The sequence below is a fragment of the Salvia miltiorrhiza genome, chromosome 4 (genome assembly GCF_028751815.1).
Source record: "Salvia miltiorrhiza cultivar Shanhuang (shh) chromosome 4, IMPLAD_Smil_shh, whole genome shotgun sequence".
NCBI classification, from domain to species: Eukaryota; Viridiplantae; Streptophyta; class Magnoliopsida; order Lamiales; family Lamiaceae; genus Salvia; species Salvia miltiorrhiza.
The window spans coordinates 22,219,760-22,235,181 of NC_080390.1; the positions used below are offsets into that span (position 1 = coordinate 22,219,760).

Sequence of the window (15,422 nt, forward strand, 5' to 3'; positions counted from 1 at the left end):
TGATGCAGTTGTTGGCCCTGAGTGGAGGACTTTCCAATTGGCTGCGGCTGCTGCAGCTGATTCAAAGCTCCCGTGAGTTGCCCAACTGTAGTCTCGAGGCGCTTGATAGTAGCACTCTGAGCCTCCATCGCTTACTTGCTAGCTTGCATAAATGCCTTCATCGTATCCTCAGATAATGGTCCCGAGTGTTGGTACTGCTGCTGCTGGGGCTCAAAATTATTTTGTTGCATAAAGCCCTGATTGTACTGCTGAGGAAAATTCTGCTAGCGGCGGAACAAAAAAACTACTGCTGAGGTGGGAAACATTGCTGCTAGTTCTGATACCTCATCTGCTGTGGAGGTCTGCGAAGCTGGTTTCCTTGATTTGACCCTGACCCGCTAGGATCTTGATTCTTCCAACCAGAATTTGAATGTCCTTGAGCGGCATAAACTTCAGCTTGTCCTTCTGGTGTGTATTCTCCCATTTTGTGATGTAAGATCAAAACAGAGAATAACAGAATGCGACGAAGAAGAAGATGTACGTGGTTCGGCCACTAACGACCTACGTCCACGGAGGGTGAAGAGAAATTTTATTGACATATTTGAGAGCTCGCCGGAGTTACAGAACGTGATCGGAAATCTTGAGAAACGCAACTCAAGAAGATTACACAGCACTCACACCAACTACACTCTTTTCTTTCTTGTTACAGTACATAACTAACTGTGAAAGATCGAATTTAAAAAACCCTAACTAACTCACTTTCTATTGAGCTAGAAACGACACCGCTTCAACAGAAACGTAATACATGAAGTAAATAAGAAACGCGACTTATAATACTTCATCTGCACAACTTATGTTATCCCTCTGACCAGCGTGGAAAAGTTTCCAGAGCAGAGAAATGACTCCAAAGGAATGACGCCAAAGAGATCATCTTTCAGAGGAATCAACCGCCAGAGGAATAAAAAATGCAGCCAAATTCGAAGCCACCTTTCACAACATGTGACACTCATTAACTCCATGGCCCAAATCACTACAAATCCCACAGCTTTCTGTATTCTGCTTTCGAACATGAGAAGTTTCTAACTTGCTCATCTTTAGTTGTTGTAGCTCCCTCATCATCTCGGCCATCTGCTTTTGCAGCTCATAATTCGGTGCCACTGCACTCACTTCAACCCGGCCGTCTTCTACGGGTCGACTTCTATTGGAAACTCTCAGCTAGAGTCTGGAAAATCTGATTGAGCTCTACAGCTGTCTTCCTGCCTATATTTCCGCCTGCAGTGTTGTCCACCATAAATTGAGCTGTGTGAATCAGTCCATCATAGAAAAATTGGCTCAACATGACAGAAGGAAGCTGATGTTGTGGGCATTGTCGGAGCAGCTCTCGAAATCTTTCACACTCCTCATGGAACGACTCATTAGCTCATTGGATGAAATTCATAATCTGTGTACGAATCTTCTGCGTCTTGTGATTTGGATCAAACTTCAGCATAAATTTCTCGCATGCCTCTCCCCAAGTATATAGTGATGGAGTTTGGTGGCAAGGATAATAGCCACGTCCTTGCCCTATCCTTCAGCGCATACTTGAAGCATTTAAGTTTCAGCTGATCTTCTGTGATATCCAACAGCGGAAAGGTCTGCACCTGGGTGCAGAAATCTCGAATAAACTTCAGGGCATCTGCATCAGGCAGCCCGTTAAAAAGGGGCAGCATGTTTGAATCCTGGGATTTCAGGCTATAATTCCTGACTGCAGTAGGAAAAACTATAGCTGAACTTGTGGCCTCATTGATAAGCCAGGCAAAATCTCCCATGTACTGCAGATTTCCTTGCGCCATCTCTTTTCTGCCGTGGTTGGATTGCTGTCCTTCTTCTTTTGCTACAGACTTTTCAGAACGATCAGAGTCAGAATCTGCAGTGTCCTCCAGATTGGTATTTGAATAAAAACTTTATGCACGTTCAAGATATTTTTCCCCAAAACTGCTTGAACTGGACTCAGACTCCTCCATGCGGTTTCTAAACACTTCCTTGCTGCAATTTCTAAACACCTCACTAGGCCGATTAATGTTGTCGACGTAGGGCACCAATTTTTTTTTTAAACTTCGGCGATCCTGCATACACAACACTAGCAAATAGATCAAACGCACCGGAAGGAGAAAATAACTGAGTCAAAAATAAAGGAATAAAATAAACACAGAAAAAACAAAGAAACACAATAAAACGCCTAAAGTCTTCCCCGGCAACGGCGCCAAAATTTGACTCAACTCAAAACACTATTGAATTGACTCGCAATTGTACGAGGTCAATTGCAGTGGATAAGCTAACCCAAGTCGTCTTTCAAGAAAGGCTAAATAGGGTGTTCTCTCGTGTTGCACACAGATAACAGCCTAAACACTCTAATCAATATTTTTGGGCTTACACACTCTCTCTCTCATTAACTAACGCATAATTGAAATAAAGCATGTAAAATTATCTAGGCAAAAATCAAATATAAATAAGCAATAAAGAATAGCATGTAAATCTATGCTAGGGTTCTTGAGGAAAAACAGTAATTCATTAAAATAATCGCGCAGCAAAAATAACAATTATCTAGATAGCAGACGAAATTATTAACCATAATAAACGATAAATAAGAAAAACTGTAAAAATCATAAATCCAGAATTTATCTAGGCAATAAATAAATGACTTACAGTAATTGACGATAACTGAACAAGAATCTCTGACTACGAATTATTCTAGGCGTAAGAATGAAATAAGAAAACGAATAAACCCTAACTAAGAAAATGGTGTCTGGAGCTTTCTGTCTAAGATCTGGACTGGCGTCTGGAAAAGTGTAAGTGTACCCTAGCAAATGAGGATTTCTTCCTTTTATATTCTGAAAAAAATGTAAAATACGCTTCTTTTATTTTCTCTTAAAACTGAACACGTCAAAGGCGCGGGCGCTGGCAAAATTGCGCGGGTGGAAGCTCAGCTGCGGGGCGAGTTGTGCACGGGCGTGGGGGAATAGGCAGTGCCCGCTGGGCGCTAGGTAAGGGCGCGGGCGTGGAGAAGAGGCACTCGGGCACTGGAAAATGCTCGCTGGGGGTGTTGGGTGTGATGGCGCGGTCGCGGGGAAAGGCCAGCACCTGCTGGGTGAGTTGCGCGCTCGCGGGGAAAAGCCAGCGACCGCGGTCGCTCAGCGTGAACTACATTGTGCCATGTTTTGGTTTTGGCCCGTTCTCCCTCGTTACAAGTCGGATTTTGGATCCGTTTTCGCCTACGAACTCCTATCGAGACGAACTATAATTCTTCTTAAGACCAATCAACCGAATTTGTACTCCATATTTGTCCACTAATTAATTAATTAGAGCATCTAATCCTGAGACAACAAAATAAGCACATAAGCTCAAATCAATCAATTACTGAGTGAACGAGACCAAAATATAAACTCATAGCACACCTAAACACCCATAGAATCATCACAAAATAGGACTAAACAGTGACCATTGAGTGCTTTTGAGTACTCAGCCTTGAATATGTTTTCTAAATGTGCAGGTTAAATTGTGATGCAAATAGATGTTAGCAGAGCAAAGCTTTTGAAGTATAAGTACTAAATTAGGCTCAGGATTTCATGTCTTCATACATGTAATCCACTTAAGTTATTCCACTGCAACGCTTAGTGCATTTTACTATATTGATGTGTTGCAAAGAGTTCAAACTAATAACTTAGAGAATTATGTCACTTGATACTTAGACAACTTGCCGTTGTGTTATTGTAAGTGTCTACTCGTGAGTTTTTAGAAGTGATTGCTTATGATTACCAGACATTATAGTAAATTATTGTTTAAGCAGGTTAATGATAATTTTTGAAGCCTATTTTCTTTTTCTTTTTCTTACTCATTTCACATTCACACTTTCTTCGTCTTAACCATACTTAGCTTAGGTCCGGCTATGACAGGAGATGTACTGATTTTGAAGGGTTTAGAAGTTGTGTAGCAGTCCCCTTACTTATAGATGAATTTAGAGGGAATTTTGAAAAATATTTCCATGTATTGAAGCTTGTAAAAATTGCCGCCCAATATTTGGGTTTTCATTTGAATGAAAATTTGGTGACTGCCGCCATTTTCAGATTATATTACTTCTATTTTTAATTATTGTTCCAGATTTGAAAATTAGTGCTCTTATTTTTAATTAATGTCTGCCGTAATTTTTAGTGATTTGAAAATTAAATTGAAGTGTACAAAATTAAATTTCGAATAGGAACAGGTTGATTAAATTAAATTAAATTTAAAAATTTATTAAATTTGGTGTCTGCCGCCAATTTAAATTGATTAAATTTAAATCTCAGTTTTAAATTTAAATTAAATTTAGAAATATTTAAAAATGAAAAAGGTTGATTAACTCACTAATAAAGCCATTAAAAAAGTGGACCACACGTGATTAACACTTAACTATCACTTTCTTAATCTTCGTGTCAAAAAGAAAGTTGCCACATTTATTGGAACGAAGGGAGTAAGACATTTGTAGTAGGACGGAGTGAGTATTAATTTTAGTGAATTAAGGGTATTTATGTCTTTACATATTAAATGGCTAGAAAATATATACTTCCCTCCATTTTCAAATAAGTGTCATAACGTACAGTTTTTTTTTTGTCCCTTTTTAAGTGTCATTGTGAAATTTTAGAATAAAATTGAGCTAAACTTCCAATTCTACCTATTTTTTAATATTATAATTAAACGAAATCTTGAAGTACTTATGAAATATAAAATTATACTCTTCCTTGATATGTGTAATTTTGTATCATATCATATGACAGTTGTTGAAAGATGGAGAGAGTATTTTTATTGATGACTAGAAAATACTCTTTTATTAAATTGGTTACTTTTAGAGTTCTCCTTTAATTTATTCATACAAATTATTAATTTTATTTATATATTTTCATGTATTTTCACGACACATTCATCGTTTTGGATGAAATCTTTGGGTATATATATAATAGAAAAAATAAAGAGAGAGAGAATGAGAGACGTGTGGAACTCGTACTTTTCTATGTAATTATAATGAAGACAAACATGGAATACTATACTATAAGCAGACAAACCATACAAAAGACATGCAAAAACCATTTCGACACTTTGCGATTTTTAACTATAGTGCTGCCAATTTTACTTCATGGGATAGAAACAATTCTGACAACTTTTCTGATTCCTATCGTTTTGACTTATGTGCAATAATTACTATTCAATGCTTCAAATCCTCAACGTTTTAATCTTTTCCCTTCATGTTCTGATATTTCCATTTACAGTCTGTTTCTTGGTCTATAGTTATTTCTATAATTTGTTAAGACAAATATACTAAAAAAGCTACTATTAAATATGTATTGCAGAAGATATTATTTGCTTATCGTGCCAATTAAAGCAAAAGAAAACCTGATTACGCTATGGAGTTATTGCTTATAACTTTTTAAGTTATTGGGAATAATAATATAATAAATGCACGCACATCTGAACCTTTTTAATACTTATTTTAATAACTTTTGGTTAATAGTGTTTTAGTCCCCAATTTTGCGCCTATTCAATAAAATGTGATCAATTTTCGATTTTTCATAAAAACCTCTTAATTTTCAATATATTTCATAAGATGTTTCCTATCCAAATTCTAGTGACGAAAAGTCCAGAAGTCTAAGATGGATATTCTTTTTCCATCTTACCATATGGAATGACGTCATTTTGATGTTAGGTTAAAAGAAACTGAAACTTCAACAATCTCTCAAACTCTGATAATCGCAAACCCTCCTCCCAAGCTATTGCTTCTCGTTGCTCTACCATCACCAAATTAGAATCAATAGCAGCAAAAATCGGTGGTCGGAGGCAACTATGGTTAATAGGTATGTCTTCATTGGAAAGGATGAAGAATGAGCATGGTGATTAGGAGGTTGTAGATTTGAGGAATGGGATGAGTTTCTATAGTAGGTTTTGAGAGTATACCTTAGGAAGAGAGATATGGTCATTTTTCGCTGCAGAATAGTGGGAGAAGATGGGAGCTGCGGCGGATGACAACGGTTGTGGCAGTTGGCGGTCGTTTCAATGGAGTTAGGAAGAAAATGGTTACAGATAGAGATGAACGAGGGAGGAAATTTTTCTAAATATCAAAACTACATTGTTTTGATACTTAGTTGAGAAAAAAATCAAAAAAAAAAAAAAATCCACGTCAGCCTCTGGCAAGATGAATCATCTTTTAGACACTGGATTTGAATTAGTGATGTATTTTATGAAAAACACTGAAAGTCAAGAAATTTTAAGATTTTTTATGTCTATGGAAAATATTGAAAGTTGAGAACACAAAACACTATTAACCTGCTACGACCTTTTTTTGGCAGAGTGTGTTCTCGAATCTCCATCTTTTGGCATTCGGGGGAGTGGCATACTTAAATCTTTTGCAGTCCATGGTGCGCTAGGGATTGGGTTTAGGCGAGTCTGGCTCCTTTAGTTTCAGGTCCAGTCGTGTTTTTGGGGGGGCTCTGCATTGTCAGACCCTTCTTTGGTTTTTTTGCTTTCATCTTCCATCTGTCTTGTAATAGACGAGTACTCTTTTTCCTTCGTTGATACTTTTTCCACTGGGTTTTCGTCACGAAGGTTTTAATGAGGCTCGACCCTTAGTTTACGTCTCTGTGCTTTTAAGGGTTCTTTCTAAGTTTTTTTTTATTATTATTTTAATAAAATTTCTATCTCAACTATTTTAATTATCATTTAGTTTGATATGGTAGTCACAATTAGCACTTAATCATATCAGGCACGCTCTTACTTATCGATAGGTTTCATAAAAATTATGTTTATATATCTGATTGAAGTAGTGTGTTGTATGTGATTAGTGAAGGATCTATAGTAATAAAGGAGGTTCAAATGAAAACTTTAATTTAAATTGAAAATGTGAGAATCATTTTTAATCTTTCGATTACAAATATCTATGGTGATTGCATCACTTTAATGGATGAATGCATTTCATAAGCTCGAATCCCATGAGGGTGAAACTTTCATTTTTTTTATACTGCAGTTAATTTCATAATGCATGTAATGATTTTCTATGTTCAGTTATATATAGTGTTTTCACGATCTTACGAAAATTATAATTTTTATAATAATCAACCGTTATAATCAAAACATAAAGTTCGGGACTGAATTGAAGTAAATGAAAATCCGAGGACTCAATTAAAATAACATACAAAGCTCGAGGCCTTAATTGAATCAATAAAAAGTCATAGAATATGGTAATCTTTCTACATATAAAAGGCAGAAATACGAATTGTGGTCATTAAGCTCATTGTTACATCATCTTTCTCCTCAAACAAATACAAACTCTCTCTCTCTCCCTCTCGATTAATTTTGTGTTTCCTCCTTCCTCTTAATACAAGATTGAAAATATTGTTAAGTTGAAATACAATGGGTGGTGATAATATAATTGTAGTTGTGATAATGATGAGTTGTTTATTGGATGCATCAGTAGAAGGGAAGCTGCGGGTGGGTTTCTACAACAAGAGCTGCCCCAACGCAGAGACTATAGTCCGCAGCGTAGTCCGTCAAGCAGCCATCTCCGACCAAAACAACATCCCAGCCTTGCTCAGGCTTCACTTCCACGACTGCTTTGTCCATGTACTCTCTCTCTCTAATTATAATTATTTATTTACTTATTTATTTATAGATAGAGAAAGGTTCAACATAGAATGTTAAATATTTAGAGAATAGAGAATTCGTGAAACAAAAACGAACAGATCTATAATTTTGATGAACAAATCAATGTACCGCATGAACAGAAATTTGCCCCAGGTTCGAATCCTGCTGGTGGCAAGTTTTTCTCTATTTTTACTAAATACGTCTGTTCATTACTTATATTGATCTGTTCGTAAAATGTATAGATTTGTTCATAATAAACAAACAGATAATTCTCTATATATCGAACTCAACCCTATATATATATATATATATATATATATATATATATATATATATATATAGGGGTGGGCTACCGTGAGAACACATCTTAAAATAAGAACTAAGAACAATTTTTAATGTATGAATTTTATGTAGAATGCGTATGAATTAACTGTATAAAGGTATAAATTGTGAAAAATAAATTTTTGCTACTTTTGGGATTCGAAGTCAGGACCATACATCCATCCAACAGGGTTACGAATCAACCGTAAATCTTCATGATCTAAGGGCTGAAAATGATTCTTATTTTATATCTTAAAAAGTGTACATATATATATATATATATATATATATATATATATATATATATATATGAAAGGGCTAAAATAAGAACATTTCTTGTTCGATGAATTCAAGGTACTAGTTCAAATTTCATAAGAAGCAAAAAATTTAATTCTAAAAATTCAAGCATTTATAAATAGAATTCAGATATTTACACACGATCTTTTCGATTACAAATATCTATAGTTGATTCATCACTTGTTCGATGAATTCAAGGTACTAGTTCAAATTTCATAAATTTCACAAGGAGCAAAAAATTTAATTCTAAAAATTCAAGCATTTATAAATAGAATTCAGATATTTACACACGATTTTTCAATGATTAAATCTTAATCATTAGATTCTGAGTAAATTTATGATGTAGATATGTCATTACAAGCAGCTTATGCAAATTACAAGTATTTTATGCAACATATATACTAACTTATGCTATCATTCTCCATTCTCACCACATTTGTTTATTCTCATTTAATCTTCTCCCTATATACATATATATAAATGTGAAAAAATAATAACCTTTTTATTATAAATTGTAGTCCTAAAAACTCCTCTTAACTATTATAACATGATAAATTTGTCGTGGAAAAGAATGACGAGTTCATTTAAAAAAAAAAAAGGTTAATTACACCAAAACTCATGAACTATACCCCAATTTTCAACTTTTTCATGATTTTTTTTCTTTTTTTATCAGCAATTCCACCAATTTAAGGGGTTCAACAATTTTTCCACAGTTTTCATAATTCCCCAAATTAGAAGCTACATGACACTTTTTTAAGTTACCGGAAAAATGACGTGGAATTGCCAGACGATTAATAAAACGATGTCATTTAAGTGGGATAAAACGACGTCGTTTTGTCCTGTGTTTTTATCTCTCTCTCCACTTTCTCTCTCTCCTGGAATTGTCGCCGCCACCGCGAATCGAAGCTGCTGCTGCGTGAATCGGAGCTGCAGCGAATCAGAACTACACTTGTTGCCACCACCTGCCGCGATTTCCTCCATATCTTCTGCGACCAAGGCGTCTGCTGAAATTGGGGGCAGCGAGCACAACATCGATAGTGGTTCGTGCCCCTTTCTCTTTCCCTTCTCAGCGACATTTGCGTAGGAATTCAACGGAATCAGCAGACGCCTAGGGTGGTAGGGTTTCGGGGCAGTCAAGAATTAGGGCTCGGACGGCGGCTTGTTGCTGTCAATCAAAGTGAGAGAGGGGCGGGTTTTCGTGTTTGAGATCAAGGGAGGCGGTGGCGCCTTGCCATCGCCAAGGAGGAAGGCGGCCGGAGACGGTGGTCCTCGCCGCCTCTTTGACGGAGGAAGGCGGCGACGGTGGATTTTGAGTAGGGGTCATCTTACTCCGGTGGCGGTTCTTTGGCAGCGGTCCACCGAACCTGGAGGAGGGGGACGAAAAATTATGAATTTAATTTTTTTTAATTGTTTTTCATTTGTCAATTTTTAGTCGAAGTAGGCGCCATGTCAGCTCGTTACTGCCACATGAGAGCTATGTAAGCTCGGCACTTCACCGGAGTTCAAACGTGTGGAAAAGTTGTTCAACCCCTTAAATTGGTGGAATTACTGATAAAAAAAATTCATGAAAAAATTAGAAATTGGGGTATAGTTCATGAGTTTTGGCGTAATTATTTATATATATAAAAAAATAACCATAGTAAATGTATTCACGAACGTGTATAAAGTAATTCCTCAGATTTGTTAAGTATAGAGTTCACTACAAAACTTCTCATAGCGATACAAACTTACAATAAAAAGTTTTTATTTGAATCACTCTCTATAAGAAACGGTTCAAATGATTCCCAGTGAGGAGTTTTTGAGGTTGATGATTTAGGGATGCGAGGGGTCGATTCTGATAGATAGAGGGTTGGAGGCGGATGAGAAGCGAGCGTTTGGGCATCAAGGCGTTCGAGGTTTCGATGTCGTTGAGACGGCCAAAGCTCAGCTCGAAGCCGTCTGCCCTGCCATCGTTTCTTGTTCCGACATTCTTGCTATGGCCGCGAGAGATGCTGTTTTCTTGGTAAGTACATCAATCTTGGTTATGAATTGTAGAGTGATTTGATGATGTATGCTAATGCAGTCACAAGGGCCATGGTACGATGTGGAGACGGGCAGAAGAGATGGTTTGGTGTCGAATGTAACATTAGCGAGCCATATGCCTGATGTTGCGGATTCTATTACCAAACTCAAAGCTAAGTTTTTAGCTAAAGGCCTCACCCTCAAAGATCTTGTCGTTCTTAGCGGTATGCATATAAAATTCCCCTCTCTCTCTCTCTCACACACACACACTAATATTGAAATGCAAATTTTCTGGTTTTCTACATCTTAATGGATATGGTCCTATGGACAACTTCGATTCTCTATTAATTATCTTTACTTTATTTTTATGGATGATTTTACCGTTAAAAAAGAAAAAAAGAAAAAAAAGTAGAATTAAGATCCGCTGTCCTACTTCTTTGTGTCCCATTCAATTTCTTAAAATATATTCTTATCTTTTTCTTCTATTCATTTTCTTATAAATTAGTTTAATTTTATTTTTATTAACTAAGGTTTGTATATAATTATTTTATTTTATTTCAATTTTATTAATTAGTAATTGATTTTTAGCGTTGAAAAATTTATTATGATGCATTATATTACAACAAATTTTATTTTTAAAATAAATGTTACTCTCATTATTTCATTTGAAATATTGTCTCACTTTTCGATTCGGGCCGTTCCATTTAAAATGTATTATTCTATTTTGAGATGCCCAACGTATAACAAATACGCTAAACATAACTTATAAATTACATAATATGCCTTATTGCCAGAAAAATAATTTTCCACATTTTCTCTTAGTTGGTTTGATAGAAATACCCTCAAAAGCTACTTTCTCACATTCCAACATTATTATAAATAATTCGCTTTATACTCAAAACGACTTACACCTTAATATCATGAACAAAAAAAGAAACACACTTCGAGCGAAACGAAGAGAGTATTAATTAAACTAGCGTATTTGATAGTAGGGGCAGGATGGAGACACATAAAATGTTGGGACTTTGTATCTAATTGAAAAAAATAAATTGAAATTAGTGTACCACACTAGGTGTTCTACTTTTTTTTTCTTTCATCTCTTTTATCATTTAGTTTCAATTTTATTAATTACAAGTTCATGATTTATTATTAGGATTTTTATATTCAAAGTTATGGTATATGATTTTTTATTATTTCATTTTTATGAAATAAAAGTTAAATATGATTCATAATATCAGTAATAAATTTTACTTTTATACAAAATAATTAAAATAATAAATATAATAATGAAACATGAAAATACAAATAAATTTATATTTATGAGATATTGGATCTCATCTAAAAATAAAGCAATTAGGATCCAATGTTCTATTATTTCTTGTCCCATTTCAACTATTTTAAATATATTTTTTTCTTAAATTTTAATTTCTTGGGTTTTAGTTTTAGTTTGGTTCTTATTAACTAGAGTTTATGATACCCAATTAGGGCATATAGTTATTTCCACTACACTATTCTAGTCGAATATCAACTAAATTTTTCATCGATACACTTGAAAAATCTGTCGGTAAAATGAATTACCAACGGTTGCGTTGAACTTTACTCGATGCTAACATATGTATCGGTAAATTAATCACCTACGAATTTTTATGGATCGATGAATATTCCATCGTTTTAACTACTTCGTCTCCGGAGTTGGCCAATGATTTTACGAATTAATAAATACTCCTCCCGTCTCATTATTAATAACACTTATTCCATTTTGGGGTGTCCTAAGTTAAATGGCTCATTTCTATTTTTGGTAATAATTTTACACTACAAATTACATGGAGCCCACATACCTTTACACACTTTTACACTATAATGGTGTGTTTCATTTTATCCCTCTAAATGGAGGGATAACAAAAATTTATGCCTTTAAATGTCTCCTTTCTTATTCCACATTTTAAAAGTTCACCATTTTTCCTTCCTTATTTTCACTTCAAGGAGGGATAATAAGGAAGAAAAGATGGTGAACTTCTCTTTTGTGTAAAATGTGAGATAAGAAATGAGATATTTAAAGGCATAAATTTTTATTATCCCTCTTTTTCCCATCCATCAAAGTGAACGCACCCTAAATCACACGGACCCATATACCTTTACACACTTTTACACTACAATCTTATTTTTCTTAATTTTTGTGCCGAAAAGGTATGTGCCATAAATAATGGGACGGAAGGAGTAGTATTTAAATCTAACTTTATAAATTAATAAATAATTATTAGAGTTGATAAAATTCATTATATACGTAGTACATATTAATAAAATAGTGAATTTAATAGTGGAGGGAAATAAAATATTGGAACATTGTATAGAAGTGTTTGATATTGCAGATAATATTTTGCAGGTGCACATACAATCGGCACGACAGCATGCTTCTTCGTGAAGCCTAGGCTGTACGAGTTCCCGGGCAACGGCGGCTCCGACCCATCCATCAACGCCGGCTTCCTGCCGGAGCTAAAGTCGACGTGCCCAAAAGACGGAGACGTGAACGTGCGGTTGGCGATGGACAGAGGCAGCGAGAAGGTGTTCGACACCCAAATCATGGCAAACATAAGGAGCGGAACGGCAGTGCTACAGTCCGATGCGGCGCTCTATCAAGACGACGCCACCAGAGGCGTTGTTGACTCATCCGTTGGCACGTCGTTCCACGCCGACTTTGCTGCTTCCATGCTTAAAATGGGGAGGATTGGCGTCTCCACGGGATCCAAAGGCCAGATTAGGCGTCTCTGCTCCTCTTTTAATTGATCCATTAATATACAAACAACATTTTTTTCACTTCTTCTTGCTTTGCGTTTCACTACTAATGTATGCATAGAAACTCAAGTTTTAAGCATTCTATGCACTTTCTTTTATTAATAAACAGAGAAGTACCCAATAGCCCCCTATCATATAACCCCCTAACATATTTATCTTTTCATCTTTTAATTTTGGACTGTTAGCTTGTGTGAATATTAAAATTAATTAATACTCGATTTGCCTGAGGATCGTCTCTTGGATTATCTTAATTCACCATACATCGATTAAACCTAGCATGCTCCTATTAATTTAAATACTGCACCGAGGAGTTCAGAAATACCTGAAGAATTCCTAAGAATAATCGTATAACTTAGTACCTACTCTCAATATGTTTGACCCCTTGTGGTTCATGGATTTCTTAGAGTTTGCAACTGCGCACTTGAGTTATCACGAAGGTGATGCTCTCACGCAAACTAGAAATCACTCTTAGATCCTGAAGGTAGTGGTCAAACCAAATGGTTTTTACCTCCCAAGGAAAACACATAGCTCGAGGTAATTTTTCTTTGTTCCGGTCAGCCTGAAAATCTGAAATCGCATAATCCAAAAGAAACTAAACTGTCTAACTGGTAAACTATCCTTATTCTCTAGTCAGGGACTTGAGGATATAATTTACCATAGTTCAATTTCTTTAACTAGGACTATACTGATATTTTACAACCATGTAAACTACATAGCAAATATCAGGTCTCGTATATAGCAATCCATACATGAGGCAATCTACTGCGGAAACGTAGAATATTGCCTTCATTTCCTTAACCTCAATAGGTATCTTAAGACATATGTCTTTAGATAAAGGAACGTCATAGCTAAAAGGTTGCAATCCTATCTTGACGGTAAACATACTAAAACGAGTATTCACAGTATCAATGTAGGACACTCGAGATAAGGCCAAAATCTTTTTCTAGTGATCCCTTATAACTTTGATCACGAAGATGTATTCTATATCTCTTTAGTCTTTCATATGAAACTATTCGGATAACCATTACTTTATGTCTGATAATAACTCTAGATTGTCGCCAATTAGGAGGATATTATCTACATAAAATGCAAGGTAAACCACATCATCAATGACACGAGATGCTTCTCTTCCCCCCTCACGTAACCTTAAGTGAGCTGCTATGGGTAATATGGTTCGAATTTTTGAGCATAGAAAACTGGCAAAATAATATCATCAAGATCTATACCCTCACATTGGGTATAACCTTTCGCCACTAGTCTAACTTTAAAAGCTACGACCTTGCTCATTCGAACTTATCATTATCTTGTATACTCACTTGCGACCTATGGCTTTACTGCCTTCTGGTAGTAAGATTTTCTAGTATACACCCATATTCTTAAAAGGATTGCATTGCTGAATCCATTGAGGCGTGCCAGGAATAATCATTCTCGTCTCCCAGTAATTCCAAGTAGATATTCGAGTCGATTTTCTTATATTCACTATCAGGGACCGAATCTAAAGATTCCCCCAAGAACATAAATCGATCGGTTGTCCCACAATCCTCCCACTATAATGGAGTTGTGGTGACACGTATATGTCAACAGTGTGTGCAGTGTCTTGTGGTACAAACTCTTGCACACTTGGCTTGGGTTATGGAATCCCCTGCCTATTGCCTTCAATTTCTTGAAGCACAATATCTGACTTGGATTTGTGATTATTCACCTAGTCCAATTCTAAGAATCGTGTGTTATTGCTAATAAGTAATAACCATATTCTAATTCTTTAGAACTAATTGCAAAGATGCATAACCCATCATCGAACAAACTTTTCAAGAGTGACCTATATCTCCTCTCCACTACACCATCTTATAGATTACACGGTGTAGTAAACTGGGTTGAAATCCCAAAACCTGACAATAAATCAGAAAAGATCATTCCTAACACATTATTCGCCCTTTATCCCCTTTGCCATGAACGACCCGTTCTCCATCTTTTCCTCTACACAGGATTTGCAGGTTCTAAACGGTACAACTTGGATTGAATCCAACGTACTATTTAGACACAAGCCTTGGGATCCTGTTAAGATAGATGTGACCTAATCTAGGGTACCAATATATGTGTAAGATCCTCATGAGAGATTAGTCTTAACTTTTTTCTTTCTTTTGTTCGATGATGTACATGAAATATAAATGTATTATGTACACAAGTTATAGTATAAAGAGAGATGTTCAAAATACCAGAATAGACAACTTTGTCATTTCATATGATAGAGACACCACTATCAAAAATGACATAATATCCATCTATTCAAACTTTTGAAATATGATAAGGAACTCTCAAAAACTAAACTATGTCTTTTATTCATAAAGACAAGTCTCCAATTGCAACAATTGCGACTCTTGTCGCGT

The 15,422-nt window shown here is 35.7% G+C and overlaps 1 protein-coding gene across 1 annotated transcript; it reads left to right on the forward strand.

Moving 5' to 3' along the window:
• The first annotated feature begins 7,263 nt into the window (after window positions 1-7,263).
• On the forward strand, window positions 7,264-13,141 carry LOC131019414 (peroxidase 43-like). The gene is made up of 4 exons (XM_057947958.1): window positions 7,264-7,602; window positions 10,058-10,243; window positions 10,304-10,466; window positions 12,626-13,141. The coding sequence occupies exons 1-4, from the start codon at window positions 7,393-7,395 to the stop codon at window positions 13,024-13,026; spliced, it is 960 nt and encodes a 319-aa protein (XP_057803941.1). The 5' UTR covers window positions 7,264-7,392; the 3' UTR covers window positions 13,027-13,141.
• Window positions 13,142-15,422: the final 2,281 nt, after the last annotated feature.